Source organism: Elephantulus edwardii, unplaced genomic scaffold (assembly GCF_000299155.1).
Source record: "Elephantulus edwardii isolate Elephantulus edwardi_28Jun2011 unplaced genomic scaffold, EleEdw1.0 scaffold00032, whole genome shotgun sequence".
Classification (NCBI taxonomy): Eukaryota; Metazoa; Chordata; class Mammalia; order Macroscelidea; family Macroscelididae; genus Elephantulus; species Elephantulus edwardii.
Window position 1 is genome coordinate 11,556 of NW_006399782.1, and position 16,837 is coordinate 28,392.

Here is a 16,837-nt window from a genome sequence, read left to right on the forward strand (position 1 = left end):
AGATCTGTTTGTTCTTGAACTCCTTATAGTCAATACTCCTTGCCAACCCCCCAGTTCAAAGACATCAATTCTTCTTCAGTCTTCCTTACTCACTGTCCAACTTTCACATTTCTGTCAAGCAGTAAAAAAAAAACCACAGCTTTGGTCAGCATATCTTGGTCTTTGTAAACTGGTGTCCTTACTCTTCAGTACTTTAAAGAAGTCCTTGACAACAGATGTGCCCAACACAAAACCATCTGATTTCTTGTTGTGTCCATAGGTCTTGATTGTGGACCCAAGTAAAACGAAATCCTTGACAATCTCAGGCATCCCTCTGTTTACTGTGGTGCTGTTTATTGTACGGCTGTGAGGATTTTTGTTTCTCTTGAGATGTAATCCATACTGAAGGCTTCAATTATTGAGGCTTCATCCATCAGTGCTTTGAATCCTCTGCCCTTTCAGCAAGCCAACCGGTGTCATGTGCACGGCACAAGCCATATTACAGGAGGAAAACAAGTGTTCTCTGGACTTTACCAAGGTTCCTACCTCGGCGAGGTCTGAGTCAGACATTCGGCCTCCATTCTCTTCGACTTCAGAGCTTTGGGAACACAGGCCTGTCTCCAAAAAGAACATCAAGTTACATAAAGTTTTTTCCTCCTTCCTCTCAATTTTCCCTCAACCTTATTCATTTATTCACCAAACATATTCACTCCATTCCCTTAGGACACCCATCTCAGTTTAGTGTCCAGAGGGAAGCAATCAGATGCTCTGGGGCTATTTTACATTAAAATGCAATGAACCAGCAGGCATGTGGTTACATGGCAGGAACCACAGAACTCTTATAAAGCCAAAAGTTTACTAGGTAGAACTTTTTCACTCCCAAATGCAGCATGAAGTGGAAGACTATCAGCTCTGCCTACTCTCATAGCCTCTCTAATTTTTGTTCTAAAACCACCGTGTCTCAAAGCTGCAGGTTCGTAACTGATACTGTCAGAGCCAGTGTAAAGAACCCAGCGGCCTCTGGGCTCGGAAGGAAAGTCAGGTCTCACCAGGTGCCCTTCTGTATGCCGCATGCTTGGTGCACGTGTACATGCACACACATACCATACACATGCATTGACGCAGTGTGTACAGGGGCCGTGAGTGTACACGTGTGCTCACCTAGAGAAAGGAGGGAGGGAAGAGCAACTTGCTGGCACAGTAAAGTTCTTAGCTGCTAACCAAACGTCAGCAACGTAAACCCACTGCCTCATGGGAGAAAGCTACAGCAGTCTGCTTCAGTAAAAGACTGAAAACCTTGACGGCCCTCGAGGGCGGTTCTACTCTGTCCTGTGAGGTCACTATGACAGTATTAGTGAGCAGAAACTCCACAGGAGAAAGACGGGAAATCTCTCGCGTGATTTACAGCCTTTGAAAAGCCACTATGAGGTCAGCTATGAGTCAGTTCTGACACAACAGCTAGAACACTGCCACCACATTGCTGCTGTTGTCATGTGCCGTCAAGTAAGTACATAATATACACATACAAATATATAAATATGTTGTTGTTGCTGTTGTTAGTTACTGTCGGGTCAATTACAACTCACAGAGAGGCTATTAACAACAGACCTGTGTCTTGTCCTGTCCTGTACCATCCTCTTCATCTCTGATATACACATGCCCATTGTTATAATCACTGTGGTGATGATGACTTTTCCAAGGACTGGCCCTTCTTAACAACAATGCCCAAAGTATGTGAGATGAAGTTTCATCATTCTTTCCTCCCTAACTGTACTGTCTCCAAAATCTATTTGTCTGTTCTTTTGGAAGCCCTGGAATACTCAGTCCTCTTCTCCAACAACATAACTCAAAGGAATCAATTCTTTTTTTCACTGTCCAACTTTCAGATGCATAGCAAGCATTGAGAACATCATGGCTTGAATCAAGTACACCTTAGTCTTAATACTTAAATCATTGCTCCTTAATACCTTGGAGAAATCCTTAACAACTGATTTTTCCACTGTAATACGTCTTTCGATTTCTTGGCTGCAGTTACCAAAACACATATATGTATGCGTACTATTACTCTATAAACTCTATAATCATACAGAAATGATGTGAATTAGAGAACAGAGTTCAGGTCTTTTGTTCATAGGGTTGCTATGAGTTGTATTCGACTTGATGACACTTAACCACTGCTAAGTGAGACTAGTGTTGTTATATTTGGAATGAACATTCTTCTACTTTGTACATCACTCTTTGCCAATTTTCTATACTGAGGTAAATTGGGTTTGCTCTGATGCTGAACTTTGTGCCATTGGGGTATCAAATACCATAATGATCTCCCAGTGTGGACAGTGTTTGGTGGAACTCCCAGTTGTAAAACAGGTTTGGAAGCAGAAGTGGCATCCACTTCCTAAACCAGATGCCTATGCAAACTCTATGAAACTTGGAGAAATGACGATAGTTATGGAAAGGCATTAGGTCTTTTGTTCATAGAGTCACTATGAGTCGTACTCTACTTGATGGCAATCAACAACAACATATGTATGTATGTATGTATTTACAACATATACATACATACATACAGCTTTATCCATATACACATATAGGAGTGTATGTGTATGTGTGTATGTATATATACATATACATCTAAATCATTGCCATCAAGTAGGAATTGACTCATAGCTGAACCTCCAAATGGTTTTCAAAGGCAGTAAATTGCACAAGAGATTACACATCTTTCTCCTGTGGAGCAGCTGGTGGATTCAAACCACCTGTCTTTGGGTGGCAGCACAACTCTTTACCACTAAGTTACCAAAACTCCATATATTCACATATATACTTCCTGAAGCCAGTGAGTCCACCTCTGTGTCCCTCACAGCCTAGCCAGAATGTCAAGCTCAGCTGCTACTCAGTAAAAGTATCTGAGTTGACGTCTTTCCTTGCCACCTACCCGACTTCGCAGTAACAGCAGCCTTCCTAAAGCCTGGGTCCCTCCATCAAAAACATCTGCAAAGGTTTTCTGTTTCCTTCCATTCAACTGAACGTAGTGACAACCTGCCTCCCAGTCTCCACAGCACATGCCCCCCTCACCCATCTCCCTTTCTCCTCTCCATCTGGTGCATGAAAACAGAGAGTATGCTGTTTTCTGAACACATGCCACAATTTTCCTCAATTTTCTTGTTTCTAAACAATGACATTTTATCCACCATCCAAAGCACAGCTCACAAGTATCCCCTCCTCTCTGCCAAATGCCCGTGGCCCATCCTCTTCTGATACTCTTAGTCCTGGGAGGCTCGCACTTGCGGCCTTTACAATTTTGTTCCCTAACGGCAGGATATATGGACTGTGTCTTATTATTGTCCCAGGTGCCCCACTGACATAGGTTGATGAGAACACCAACCTGGTACAGCATCCCTTAGCCCCAGAGTAGCCAGCACCATGCCAAACACCAGATCCTTGGTAAAGGCTGTCTAGTGATAAAGGGTTGACCGTAACTCAGAAGACCTCCAGCATGTGACTGAAGGGAAGCTGGCCCACCTAAAGCACTTCCCCAGCTTCCCAGGGGGAAGGCCACCTCAGTCACTGACCCGCTCATCACAGCTCAGCCTCTGGTAGGGCAGTTTTCACACCCCTGGAGCTGTGTAACACAGAAGAGGAGAGCTGGTAGTCCCTGGGAGCCACTGTCCACTCCCTCCGGCTCCACTTGGCCAAAAATGTTTTCTTTTCCATTGCATAAGAAGCTTCCAATGGCGACAAACCTAACACCTTCGACAGGAGGAGATAAAAGGCCTGTGGGTGTGAGTGAGAAGAGACAGAGGCTGCATGTGTGTGGAAGGGTACACAGCCAGGCAAGTGTGAGCAACACTGGCCTCATGTGACTCTGCAAACACGTAACAGAAAGAAAAACAGGCTCCGACCAAAACCAAAGGCAGCATGCTCTGCCCGGCAGGGGCCCGCCACTCCTGCCCAGACACTGCTCTGCACCCCTGGACTGAGCGGTGCTGTTCTCAGGGAAAGAGCCCCCACCCCACCCGTCCTGCTGTGCAGGGCTACAGGGAGGGGCTGGGGAGAAAGCAGGGGACAGGTTACATAAGCCTCATGGGGATGTGCTGATGTAAGAAAGCAAGAAGTTAGGCCTGGACCTCAGGATGAGCGTGGCTGAGGGATCAGAAACCGGTGAGAGGCCAGGCCGGTCCAGAGCAGCGGCCGAGCCTCTCAGCACCATGCCTTCCTCCCCTGTCCTGGCCGGGCATGCGGGGAAAAGTGGACAACAGGCACCTGCTGACAGCCTTGAACCTTTCATATATGGCTGCCGGAGGGCCATATGAGAGGTGAGAAACCAAGGTGCTTAAAACACTGTCTGGAAGCAAGCTGACACACATTGGGAGTGTAGGCACCCTGCTCCCAGCTTTGAAAGCAATTCCACCAGTAGGGAGCTATCCTAAGGAAACAAACCTAAGTCAAGAACATGGTCTTTGTGCATATGGGTATTCACCACAGTAATCAGAGTAACAAAGCAAGAGAATGAGTTTAGACAGCCAAGAACAGGGACCTGATACAGTGAACAATGTTTCTTCTACTAACCTTTGTGTTGGGTGCTGTCAAGTCAACTACGACTCACAGTGATCCTCCAGATGACAGATCTGAACCTTGCTCGATTCTGCTCCATCACCACGGTCTCTAACATGCTCGAGGCCACTGTTACGGCCACCGTGTCAATCCACATGGCTGAGGATACTCCTCTCTTTCTTTGACCATCATGATGCATTTGTTTTCCCCCCCACGGATTGGCCCTTCTGGACTGTGCCCCAAGTATGTGAGACAAAGTTTCACCATCGTTGCCTTTAAGAAGCACCTAGGTTGATGAAGCATTCCAAGAATCTTCAGACTGTATGAGGCCGAGAGTCAAGCCCAGTGGTTATGTACGCAGCTGCCAATCAAATGGTCAGCAGTTTGAACCCATCAGTCCTGTAACTAAAGACACAGCAATGTGTTTCTGTGAGGATGCAGTCTGCTTTTGTAACCATGTGTTGGACAAAGAACAGAAGAGAACTGAAGAATTAAAGTGCTACTACTTATAGAGTAATAAAGGAATATCATTCTCTTTCCTTTTTCTATTTCAATGTATTTCCCAGATATTCTTCTGTGAATGGTACTTTCAAAAAAGTGGGGGGAGGGAGTCAACATATTTTAAAAGTAATTTAGCGGGGAAAGAGTGACCTTTCTGCTGCAGAAGGTTCAATGAAGGAGACATTTAGATGCAGCTAAGAACCTGTAATTTCTGGGGCAAACTTCAGGCCGCACTCTCTAGGGGAGAACCCAGGAGCTGAGCTTCCTAGATCAGCCCTCAGGGTCCATCATCCACACCAGGGCCCAAGCTCACTTTCTAGAAGGAAAAGGAGCTCTAAAACAGAAACAAAATGCCAGACATGGCAGAATACAGCGATTACAGGAGAACAAAGCCATCAACACAAGCACAAAGCAGCAGTAAATTCTACAATGTTAAAAAAAAATTTTAGAAGCAGCAGTAGAAGACCATAACAAACTCAAGACAGCAGTAATGATGCCTGAAAACAAAGTGTCCTCCTGAACATCGCAGGAATTCCAAACTATCTGCCCAGTAGGAGCCTGCAATGCTGCCAAGTGCTGGGTGGTAGCCAGACTTTTCGACAGATCGTGTCTCAGATTGGACTGGAAACTCGAGGACTGTTCATTTGATTTTATGACTATCACATTTTAGGGACTAGTAATAACCGCCGTCTTAGGAGGTAGACCTTGGGCATCTGTGAAGCACATTACCATCTGCCCAGGGAGGCCAAGGAAAGCCTTAGTGTTTGGGTCTGCCCCAGGCACATCTGAAACAAGTCCTTCCCAACCTCCCGAGACAGCCCCCTCATGGGTCCAGGTACTGCCTAATGCACCCACTGCATGGGCAGTACACAGCTGACCAAGGCCTGTTCTCTCTGCACATCGCCACCCCGAGCAACCACACTGCCAGTCAGGGACTGTCCAGAGGGCCAGACCCCATGGATGAAGACCAACAGGATCAGTCAGGCCCTGAAAACCAGACGCCGTGGACTCACCCTCAACTCCTGGCAGCCTCCCCTGGATCTGATTAGAACTGTACTCAGCAGGGTTTTCAAACTAATGATTTCCAAGGGAAAAAATAAAGGTCACTAATATTTTTCTTCAGAGGCACTACGGGGTGGACTTGAACTGCCAACCTTTTGGTTAGCAGCTACATGAACCTTTTAACTATTTGGACCAATCAGGGACTTTTTCATTACAGCCCATCTAATGAAGTTGTTTGAAATTTGTTTAGCCACTGAACCAAATAGAATCCTTCTGTGAAACCAAATATATAAGTAGATCAAGATGGACTGGTAAGAGCTGGATAGAGAGGTAAGCTGAGAGAATTCTCTCATTCCAACTCCCCAGAGTCCCTCGGGAGACTCCTGCAAGCTGGGGCTCCTCAGAATGTAAGCTCAAGCCACTCACTGGAGTGGTGGCTGGAAAGCTGAATTCAAGGCAGACTGTACAAGCACTTGGTGGCAGAGCTAAGATCATCATCCACATCTGTCTCCCCTTAAAATTTAGCAGAGCAGGAACCACAACATCAGACGCTCGAATTACCCACAGAACCTGCACTGGGCCTGCCTACCCAGAAAAGTCACATAAAGGCCACATGAAGATGACATAAGTAATCTTTACTTGGAGAAGCAGGCCTACAAGCCAGACAGACCTGTGTTCAAATCCCAGCTCAGCCACTTAAATGGCTGTATACACCCTCGGCAGGTCACAACCTCCTCAGTCAGGTCTCATCTGCAACCTCACAGGGCAGAAAGGAACACCGGAAAAGGGATCAGAGCTGTGCCTGACTTACTAGAAAGAACCATAAAGGCTAGTTTTCCTCCAACTACCCATTTGGTGGGTTCATCTCCTGTGTCCTTCAGACCCCAACTCAACACACACCAGAACCCTTGCATTACAACTAGCAGAACTGTCAGAGGCCTCCAGGGTGGGACTTGCCTTGCAGAAACATCTTAGACAAAATGAATGAATGTGACCCCACCCCCACCCCCGTGGCAGATAACCAGCTCAGTGCTGGAAAGGAGAGACAACCTTTAACTCCAAGTTTACCATGTCCCTTCAAACGGGGGGGGGGGGGGGCGCTCTGTTCCTTCGGGTCTGCTGAGCACAAGCAGAAGCCCTTACCCAAATGGTCTGGGTGTCTCCTGGGCCATCTGGGCCATCAGGTGCTGCCTGGTCTGGGGACTGCTAGAAACACAAACAGCCACAGCAGCTCAGGTGGCCACACTTCAGAGCCCCAGACTCCCCACTTGTCCTCAGAGGGCTCAGGTCAAGGTTCACTGTGGCCCTGAAAGTGGGCAATATTCAGAGCTCCAAACCAATCAACAACCATTCAGAAAAGAAGCATGGTATCATTTTGAATGAGACCCCCACAGAGTCCCAAGATTACCAGACCTGTCTATCCCCAGCACTCTCGTGGAAGCTGAACTGACCACAGGCTACACAGTTACATCTCTTCTTTCTTGTAGGTACAGAAACACAGGCAATCCTTTTAATGGTATGCTGTGGTGGTGGTGGTGGTGTTGTTGTGTACCACTGAGTCAGAATCAACTCACAGCCAACCCTCCAGCAGGTTTTCCAAGGCAGTAAACTGCAAGGAAGAGACGGTCCATCCTTCTCCTACAGAGCAGCTGGTAGATTTGAACCACAAGCCTTTGCGACTGCAGCACAGCTTCTTATCACAAGGCCACCAGAGCGCCCTCCTGAGCATAACATGAATGGTACAGCACTTCCAAAAACAAGTCCTTAAAGAAACCCAAACATAAACCCACTGTGGTTGAATCAATTCCAACTAATAATGATTCTATAAACTAGAATGGCACTGCCTTGTAAGAGTTCCAAAGCCGTAAATACTTATCAATGCAGACTACTAATCCTCCTCCAGCACAGTGGCTAGGGGGTTGGGACAGCCAACAATCACTGTACCATCCATTTACACATATACTGCTGTTGTTTTTGTTGTTGTTGTTGTTAGGTGTCGTCCAAGCAACTCATAGCGACCCTATGTACAACAGCCCTAAACTCTGCCCTGTCCTGTGCCAATCACACTGTATCTGACGTTCCCATCCCGATTACCCCAGTCACTGAATCAATCCACCTCACAGAGTGTCCTCCCCTCCTGCGCTGTTCCTCCACCCTCCCAAGCATGATGTGCTTCTCCAAGGACCTGTCCCTCCTTACAACATGTCCAAAGTATGTTAGATGGAGCCTCAGAATCCTTGCCTCCAAGGAGCTGCCTGGTTTAACCCTCTCCAGGATGAACCTGTTTTCTCAGCAGTCCGTGGGACCCTCAATACTCTTCTTCAGCACCACAGCTCAAAGCCATCAATTCTCCTTCTATCCTCCTTGGTCATTGTCCAACTCTCTGATGCATAACAAGTGATTGCAAAGACCACGACCTGTATCAGACACACCTTAGTCTCCAGAGAGACACCACTGCTCTTCAGTACTTTGGAGATGTCCCTAACAGCAGACTTTCCCATTGCAATATGTCTTTTAATTTCCTGGCTACTGGTGTCAAGAGTGTTGACCATGGAGCCAAGCAAACTAAAGCTGTGAACAATCTCAATCTCTTCACCATCCATCCTGATGCTGCCAATCGGTCCAGTTGAGAGAACTTACTATTTTAAAGTCTGGTAAGCACAGGCTCTGATTCAGGCTAGATAGAATAGGATGTGGATGATCAGGGCTCCAACCATCCATTTCACACATGTACTAGGGGTTGAGTCAAGACTGAGCCAGATCCCTTGAGCCCAGAACACACACCACACAATGTGCACCAAGGCCTTGTGAATGGGCCCCCAGGCCCTTCCCTTAACTCTTGGAGCCAGAAGTTCTGTTTTGCAAAGGGCTTTGCAGTATCTCTCCACCTGTTTCTCTGAAACTCCTCTCTCAGAGGCAGGACCACGGCAGTGCTGGAACCAGGAAAAGGAACACAGAAGTCAAACGCTGGGTTACCTTTGGGCATGATCTGATGCATGGCCACCGAGAGGAAGAAGATGGAGTCGCTGTAGTAGGTCCCAGAGCCAGCACTGAAGTGCTTCTGCATGGCCGACACAATGGGGAAGAGCTTGTCGGTGAGCACGGTGACATCATGGAAGATGACCTGCAGAAGGTGGAGAGAGACAAAGTGAGATCCTTATTCATTTCTGTTCCCCTCAAAAAGGTGATAAAACTGAATATGGGAATTATTGGATAACAAAATTAATATCATGTTGTTGTTGTTGTTGTTATGTGCCGTCATGACTCATAGCGACCCTAGGTACAACAGCCCTAAACTCTGATCTGTCCTGTGCCAATCACACTGTCTCCGATACACCCATCCCAATTACCCCAGTCACTGAATCAATCCACCTCATAGAAGGCCTTCCCCTTCTGCGCTGTCCCTCCACCCTACCAAGCATGATGTCCCTCTCCAAGGACCGGTCTCTCCTCACAACATGTCCAAAGTATGTTAGACGCAGCCTCAGAATCCTTGCCTCCAAGGAGCAGCCCGGTTTAACCCTCTCCAGGATGAAGCTGTTTGTTTTCTTAGCCGTCCATGGTACCCTCAATACTCTTCTCCAGCACCACAGCTCCAAGGCATCAATTCTTCTTCTATCCTCCCTAGTCATTGTCCAACTCTCTGATGCATAACAAGTGATTGCAAAGACAATGGCCTATATCAGATGCACCTTAGTCTCCAGAGAGACACCACTGCTCTTCAGTACTTTGGAGAGGTCCCTAACAGCAGACTTTCCCATGGCAATGCACTTTTGAATTTCCTGGCTACTGGTGCCAAGAGTGTTGACCGTGGAGCCAAGCAAACTGAAGCTGTGAACAATCTCAATGTCTTCACCATCCATCCTGATGCTGCCAATTGGCCCAATGGTGAGAATCTTTGTCTTCTTGGCATTGAGTCTCAATCCATATTGGAGGCTGCAGTCCTTGACCCTCTGCAGCAAGCACTTCAGGTCCTCCTCAGTTTCAGCAAGCAGGTTTGTGTCATCTGCATAACGCAGACTGTTGATAGATTTTCCACCAGTCTTGACCCCACACTTCTCTTCATAGAGCCCAGCCTCCCAGATAATCTGTTCTGCATACAGGTTGAAAAGGTATGGAGAAAGGATACATACCTGGCGTATGTCCTTCTCAGTTTTGAACCATGTTGTGTTCCCTTTCTCTGTTCTGAAGACTGCCTCTTGGTCCAAGTATAGGTTTCTCATTAGCACGATCAAATGTTCTGGGATTCCCATTCTTCTCAAAGTCAGCCACAGTTTGTTACGATCCACACAGTCAAATGCCTTTGCATAGTCAATGAAACACAGACAGACATTCCTCTGGTATTTCCTGCTTTCAGCTAAGATCCATCTAACATCAGCTACAATATCCCTAGTACCACGACCCCTTCCAAACCCAGCCTGGACTTCTGGCAGTTCTCTGTTGATGTGCTGTTCCAGTCGTTTTTGGATAATCTTCAGTAGAATCTTGTTTGCGTGTGAAATAAATTATATTGTTCTGTAGTTTCCCCACTTTGTTGGGTCACAATTCTTTGGAATGGGAACAAATATAGATCTCTTCCAGTCAGTTGGCCACGTGGTTGTTCTCCAGATTTCTTGGCACAACTTGGTGAGCATATCCAGGGCAGCATCTGTTAGCTGAAATATGTCAATTGGTATACCATCTATTCCTGGAGCCTTATTTTCTTGCTATTTCCTTCAAGACAGACTAGGAAGAAAGACTGGTCATCCACTTCTGAAATGGCAGGCCTCCAAAAACCCTATGTACAATTAATATCATACAGAACCAAAATCTTGCTGAAGATTATTTCAAAATGGCTGGAGTACTACTTTGAAAGGGAAATGCCAAAAATTCAAGCTGGATTCAGAACAACGGCCATGGCACAGGGATCATTACTGATTTCAGGTAGATCTTGGCTGAAAGCAGAGAATACCAGAAAGATGTTAATTTGTTTTATTGATTATATCAAGGCATTTTACTGTGTACAAGACAACAAATTAGGCTAGTATTGTGAAGAATGGAAATTCCAGAACAGTTAATTGTGTTTATGTGAAAATGACATCCACCAAGAAGCAGGCTTACAAGAGGAACAAGGGAACAGTGTATGGCTTAAAATTAGCAAAGGTGTGTGTTGGGGTTGTATTCTTTCTCTTTACCTATTTAATCTGTATGCTGGGAAAATCATTCATGAAACTGGACTATATGAGGAAGAATGTGGCAACGAGTTTTCAGAGGCTGCTGATTACATGAGAGGAGATTGCTCATCCTTTTCCCACAGAGCCGCTGGTGGATTCTAGCTGCATGCCTTTGAGACTGCAGCAGGGCTTCTTACCAATAGGCCTCCTATAATAGGCATTGGTCAATAATAATTAATTCTATAAAAGACCATGTATATGAATGGTTGTATGAAACACAATGTATCTTTTAAAAAAGATAGAATTTTAAAAGAAGAAATCAAAAGACATGCTGTGTTGGGGAAATCTGCTCTCAAGGACTTCTCTAAAGTTCTAAAGAGCAAGGATGTCACTTTAAAGACTAAGGTGAGCCTGATCCAAACCATGGTCTTTTCAATTGCTTCCTATGCAACTGAAGGTTGGGCAAAATCTACACCTTGGCATTGTGGTGTTGGCAAAGAGAATTGACTATATCACAGACTGCCAAAAGAACAAACAAATCCTTCCTGAAGGAGGTGCAATGAGAGCCCCCCTTGGAGGCAAGGATGGTGAAACTTTGTCTTGCCTACTTTGGACATATTTTCAGGATGAGCTAGTCCTTTGAGTGAGACATCATGCTGGAAAAGGTAGAAGGTCAACAAAAGAGAGGAAGACCCTCAGTGAGACGCATGGACACAGTGACTACCACAGGATGGAGCCAGATAGAGCAAAGTGCAGCTCTGCTGTTCACAAGGTCACCATATGTCGCAGTCGACTTGAAGGCACCCAATAACATACTGCTTTCCTTATCCTTTCCCCATTTTTTGTGTTGACTGCTTTATTCTTTTTTTTTTTTTTTTTTTGTGTGTGTACCTTCTCAGTCTAAGATGAGGAATTCAGACCAGTCTCTGTTATTTCACAACACAAACAATGGAGTACGTCTCTCCCTCCTACACATCTTTCACTCTGCACACCCCGGCCCTGCCTTTGTGAGACCTACAACATGCTGGCTGCACGTTTATTGCCTGCCCTGGCTGGGCCTTATCTTTTGCCTCGTGTCCACAGCACATCAGCACCTCTTGTGGACTGTGGACAGTCTTCTTTCAAATACACACCTTCTTCTCTTTCTTTCCCTGGCTTCACAACCTCCAGTGGCCCCAAAGTGCCCTTGGTTAGAGCCCACACTCGCTAGCAGGGCTTAGAGACCATCCCCTCGGGGCTCTGGCCACCTCTCCTGCTGTCCCCTGCTCTGGTGCTCTGGTGCTCTGGTGCTTTAGCAGGACTTCACCCTCTTGGTCAGCCCCACCCTGGAGCTTCATGCCCTTGGATATGTGAGCTGTTCTTCCTACTCTTTGGGACTCCTTCCATCTCTATCTGCCTTTCCCGGCCTGGTCTTCCTGACAAATGACCATCCAGTCTTCCAAATTTGCTTGGACCTCCTTCCAGTGGGCATCCCCCACAGCCTCCTCAGACCCTTTACCACACAGACACCCTGTCTACCCTGAACGATTCATTCAACAAGCCATTTAATCCTAGTCGCTGACTGAGAGCTCCCTGAGGCCAGAGGCTTGGGCTGCCGTGGGCCCTGTGCCCAGCACCCAGCTACATGGCAAGCCATCCCTCTATGCTTGCTAAACTAAGTAGACTGCATTCTGGACACGTTACTAAACTTCTCTGAGTCTCTGTTTTCTCAAATGTACAGGAAGGATTACATTGACTGTGTAGGACTGCTGTAGGGGTTGTCTGGGACCTAGCACAGAAAGTGTGGAGGCCACGCTCCAGTCATCCCCATTAGCATCCTGCTGCCTTCCCTCCCCTAGGCCCCCAACTCCCCTCTTCTCACAGACCAGTCTTCACTCAAAGGCCAGCTTTTCCCTCAGAGCCTCATTACACCACCAAACCTCCACCAGAAGCCAAAATTTGACAAGAAGTTAGAAGCAGGCAGGCAGGATTCTCACAGAAGTGGAAGTCTCTGTATTCACTAAAGAAAAGAATGCATATTACCCAGTACACACACACACACACACACATACACCAGGGCCAACCACATCTGGGTTTGGAGAAGGCAACAGGAAAGCAACAAGGAGCTTATTCCCTCACCACATCTCACTCGAAGCTTCGCAGGAGACAATTACATCCCGCCCGCATTGCTAGATTCGTGAGGACACACTGTTCTAAGTATACTGTTCCAAATGCTGTGTGGGGAAGGCCACTCAAATTAATATTTCATGTAATCAATTTACTTAAAGAAACTTTAATACATTTCTTAGAACATACTTTATGTAAAAAAAAAGCAAAGCATAGAAACTTCAAGGGTGAATCAAAACTTCCAGGCCACTGTCATCAAAGACAGGTTTGTAGAACCTGGTGCTCAAGGGTCAGGTCAAAGCCTGGCACACCCTGGGGGCCTCAGCCCACCCAGAGCCTGGTGCCCGGCAGAGTGGAGGGAAGAGGCTAGAGACTGAAGGAAAGTGAGAAAGGGGGAGAGTCAATGCCATTTCTCCATCTTTTCCCCTCTCTCCTTCAAATCTTCCACTGCAGAAGCTGAAGGGAGCGTTGTTCCACAACCAAGAAAATCAGGAATGTGAGGTGGCCCTGTATTCACGGAAAACGAGTGGTGAGAGGAACTGAAACAACAGTTGGTGCAACTGAATAAATCAGTCAGGAAATGTAGTCAGGGATGCAGTCAGTGAAAGGCCTTCTAACTGGATGGACTGATACCAGGACTGTAACAACTGACTGCTGCCTATACTTCAAGGACTGTAAGGAGGGGCAGGATCCGACAGTGTTTCTTTCTTACAGCAACAAAAGAATGTTACAAGTGCAAACCAAACAACACAAAGACATCTAACAGCAACTAATAGGAATGTAGTGAAAAAAGCTATTTGCAACTGTTCCTCTGCTGGTTTAGTAGTAAGGAGTTGCACTATCAACCCAAAGGCATGGGGCTCAAATTCAGCAGCTGCTCTGCAGGAAAAATATGGCCAGTCTCCTCCCACATGATTTACAGCCTCTGAAAACTCACTGGCGGGTCGGCTATGACAATACATAACAACAATATATTTATGGTTTTATAATTTTTATCAACTTAATATAATCATAAAGTACTATTTGATCCATTCTTAGTTTACTATGAAATGAGATGCTCCCCATTTGCTTCTCCAACATTAAAGGCTCACAGGGTCCAGGTGAGTCACATCATCTTGACCATCCATGTGCCATGTTTTAGATGCAATCCTTCACTAACTCATGGAGGACTGGAAATGTTACTCCAATCCATTTCATAATATTAATGTATTAATTGTGGGGGGTATTTTATTACCCTATACCTTTTCAAGCTGTTTGCAGAACAGATAATCCAGGACTCTGGGCTTTACGAGGAGGAATATGGAATCAGGACTGGAGGAAGATTCATCAACAACCTGCATTATGCAGATGACAGAACCCTGCTGGATGAAACTGAGGAGGACCTGAAGCGCTTGCTGCAGAAGGTCAAAGACTGCAGCCTTCAATATGGATTGAAGCTCAACATCAAGAAAACAAAGATTCTCACCACTGGGTCAATTGGCAGAATCATGATAGACAGTGAAGAGGTTGAGATTATTAAAAATTTTCATTTGCTTGGCTCCACAATCAACACTCTTGTTACCAGCAGACAGGAAATCAAAAGATGAATTGCTTTGGGAAAGTCTGCTGTCAGGGATCTGTCCAGAGTACTGAAAAGCAATGCTGTCAGGCTGGAGACTAAGATGCGCCTGATCCAGACCATAGTCTTCCCAATTGCAAGCTATGTGTCAGAGAGATGGACAGTGACTAGGGATGAGAGAAGGAGAAATGGTGCCTTTGAGCTGTGGTGCTTAAGAAGGTTGTTGAATATACCATGGACTGCTAGAAGAACATACACATTTGTCCTGGAGAGGGTGAAACCAGGCTGCTCCTTAGAGGCCAAGATTCTGAAGCTTTGTCTGACATAATTTTGACATATTGCAAGGAGGGACCAGTCCTTGGAGAGGGACATCATGCTTAGAAGGGTAGAGGGAAAGCACAAGAGAAGAAGATCCTCGATGAGATGGATCGGTTCAGTGATTGGGGTAATGGAAGTAGGTGTATCAGAAACAGTGAGGTTGGTACAGGATAGGGCAGGGTTTAGGGCTCTTGTACATAGGGTCGCTGTGAGTTGCAAGTGACTCGATGGCACATAACAACAACAACAACAACATATGATAGGAAGCTGCACTGCTAGACCAAAGGGGCACCACTCCAGCTGTTCGAATCCATGAGTGGCTCTGTAGGGGAAAGATGAGTAATCTCCTTCCATGTGATTTACCACCTCAGAAAACCCTGGAGGTAGGTTCCAACTCCCCAGCAATGAAGTGAGCATGAGCATAATAATCTATCTGTAATCATTTACCTTCTCTTTCATTGTTCTTATTGTTGTTAGGTGCCAATGAGTCAAATACAATTCATAGTGACTGCATGAACAACAGATCTGGACCTTGTCCTATCCTGTGCTGTCTGCATCATCTCTGACACATGCGAGCCCAGTGCTGAAGTCACTGTGTGAATCCATCTTGTTGAGGTCTTCCTCTTTTCCACTAATCCTCCACCTTTCCAAACATAATGACCCTCTCCAAGGAACAGCCTGTCCTAACAACAAACATGCCCTAAGCATGTGAGACAAAGCTGTCGTCTTTGCCTCCAAGGAACGAGCACTCTGGCTGCACCTTCTCCAAGGCATATTGTTCTTTTGGCAGTCCATGGGGATATTCAGTGCTATTCAACAACTAGTGATCTTTAGAAGGCTTATATATAATCATATTTCACTCTCAATTCTGAAGTCAGATACTTCAAGAATAAAAACTAAACTGATGTTAAATTTATTTGCCTCTTTCATTTTTTAATTCATTATGTGTGTGGTTACTTCTAAAAGCACCCAAACACAGAAGTGGCTGAGGCTGTTGCAGGCTAAGGATTCCACAAACCATACTTTGGTTTTCAAAATAAAATATGTGCGTAACTCGGATAGTGCTGTGTAACTTAAGAGACTTTGAAAAGATTCAATTTTATTGAAAGGGCAGTTTGGGGAGGAGAAGGGAGTTTGCCTCACACTCCACCATGCATAGCACATTCTCAACATCTCAAACCACGAGGAGACTGGTATAGTCAGCAATGGCCGAGCCAGGTGCCAGCTAGTAGTGGGCATCTGTGCCAGCTGGCCTTGAACTCACTGGCATGGACAGTTTTCAGGAGCTTGATCATTGCTCCTCTGAATACTCTCCAGGGACCAAAGGCCATGCCAAGCTCTAGCTCAACCCCAACCTGGTAGAGAATATTCATTTATCAACTTGGCATTTCCTACTGGGAGCCGATCATGGCCAAGCTTTGGGAGCCAAGAAGAAAGGCAACGAGGGATGGCCCTGAGCTTAGGGACACAACAGGTTTCCAAGAAACACTCAGGCTGCTAGAACAAACAGTGGGGCCTCCAGCCACAGAGAGCAGTGCAACTGGGCAGCTGGAGGACAAGGACCAGCCAACAGTCCTTCCTCAGAACACAGACTGTCCTAGAAGAGCTGCTGGAGGGAAGAGAGAAAGTACAAATCTCTGGGAAACCAACTCAACCTAACATTCTT

At 46.1% G+C, this 16,837-nt stretch overlaps 1 protein-coding gene across 1 annotated transcript in view; it reads right to left on the reverse strand.

Moving 5' to 3' along the window:
* Positions 1–525: 525 nt before the first annotated feature.
* XXYLT1 (xyloside xylosyltransferase 1) overlaps positions 526–16,837 on the reverse strand; it is a gene marked incomplete at its 3' end in the record, with an annotated part of 70,377 nt that continues 54,065 nt past the window's right edge. Inside the window, exons 2-3 of the mRNA XM_006884282.1 lie at positions 9,013–9,160; positions 526–593 (exon numbers count right to left, since the gene is read on the reverse strand). Of these exons, the coding sequence (XP_006884344.1) occupies positions 526–593; positions 9,013–9,160 (216 nt within the window). The remainder of the gene's footprint in view (positions 594–9,012; positions 9,161–16,837) is intronic.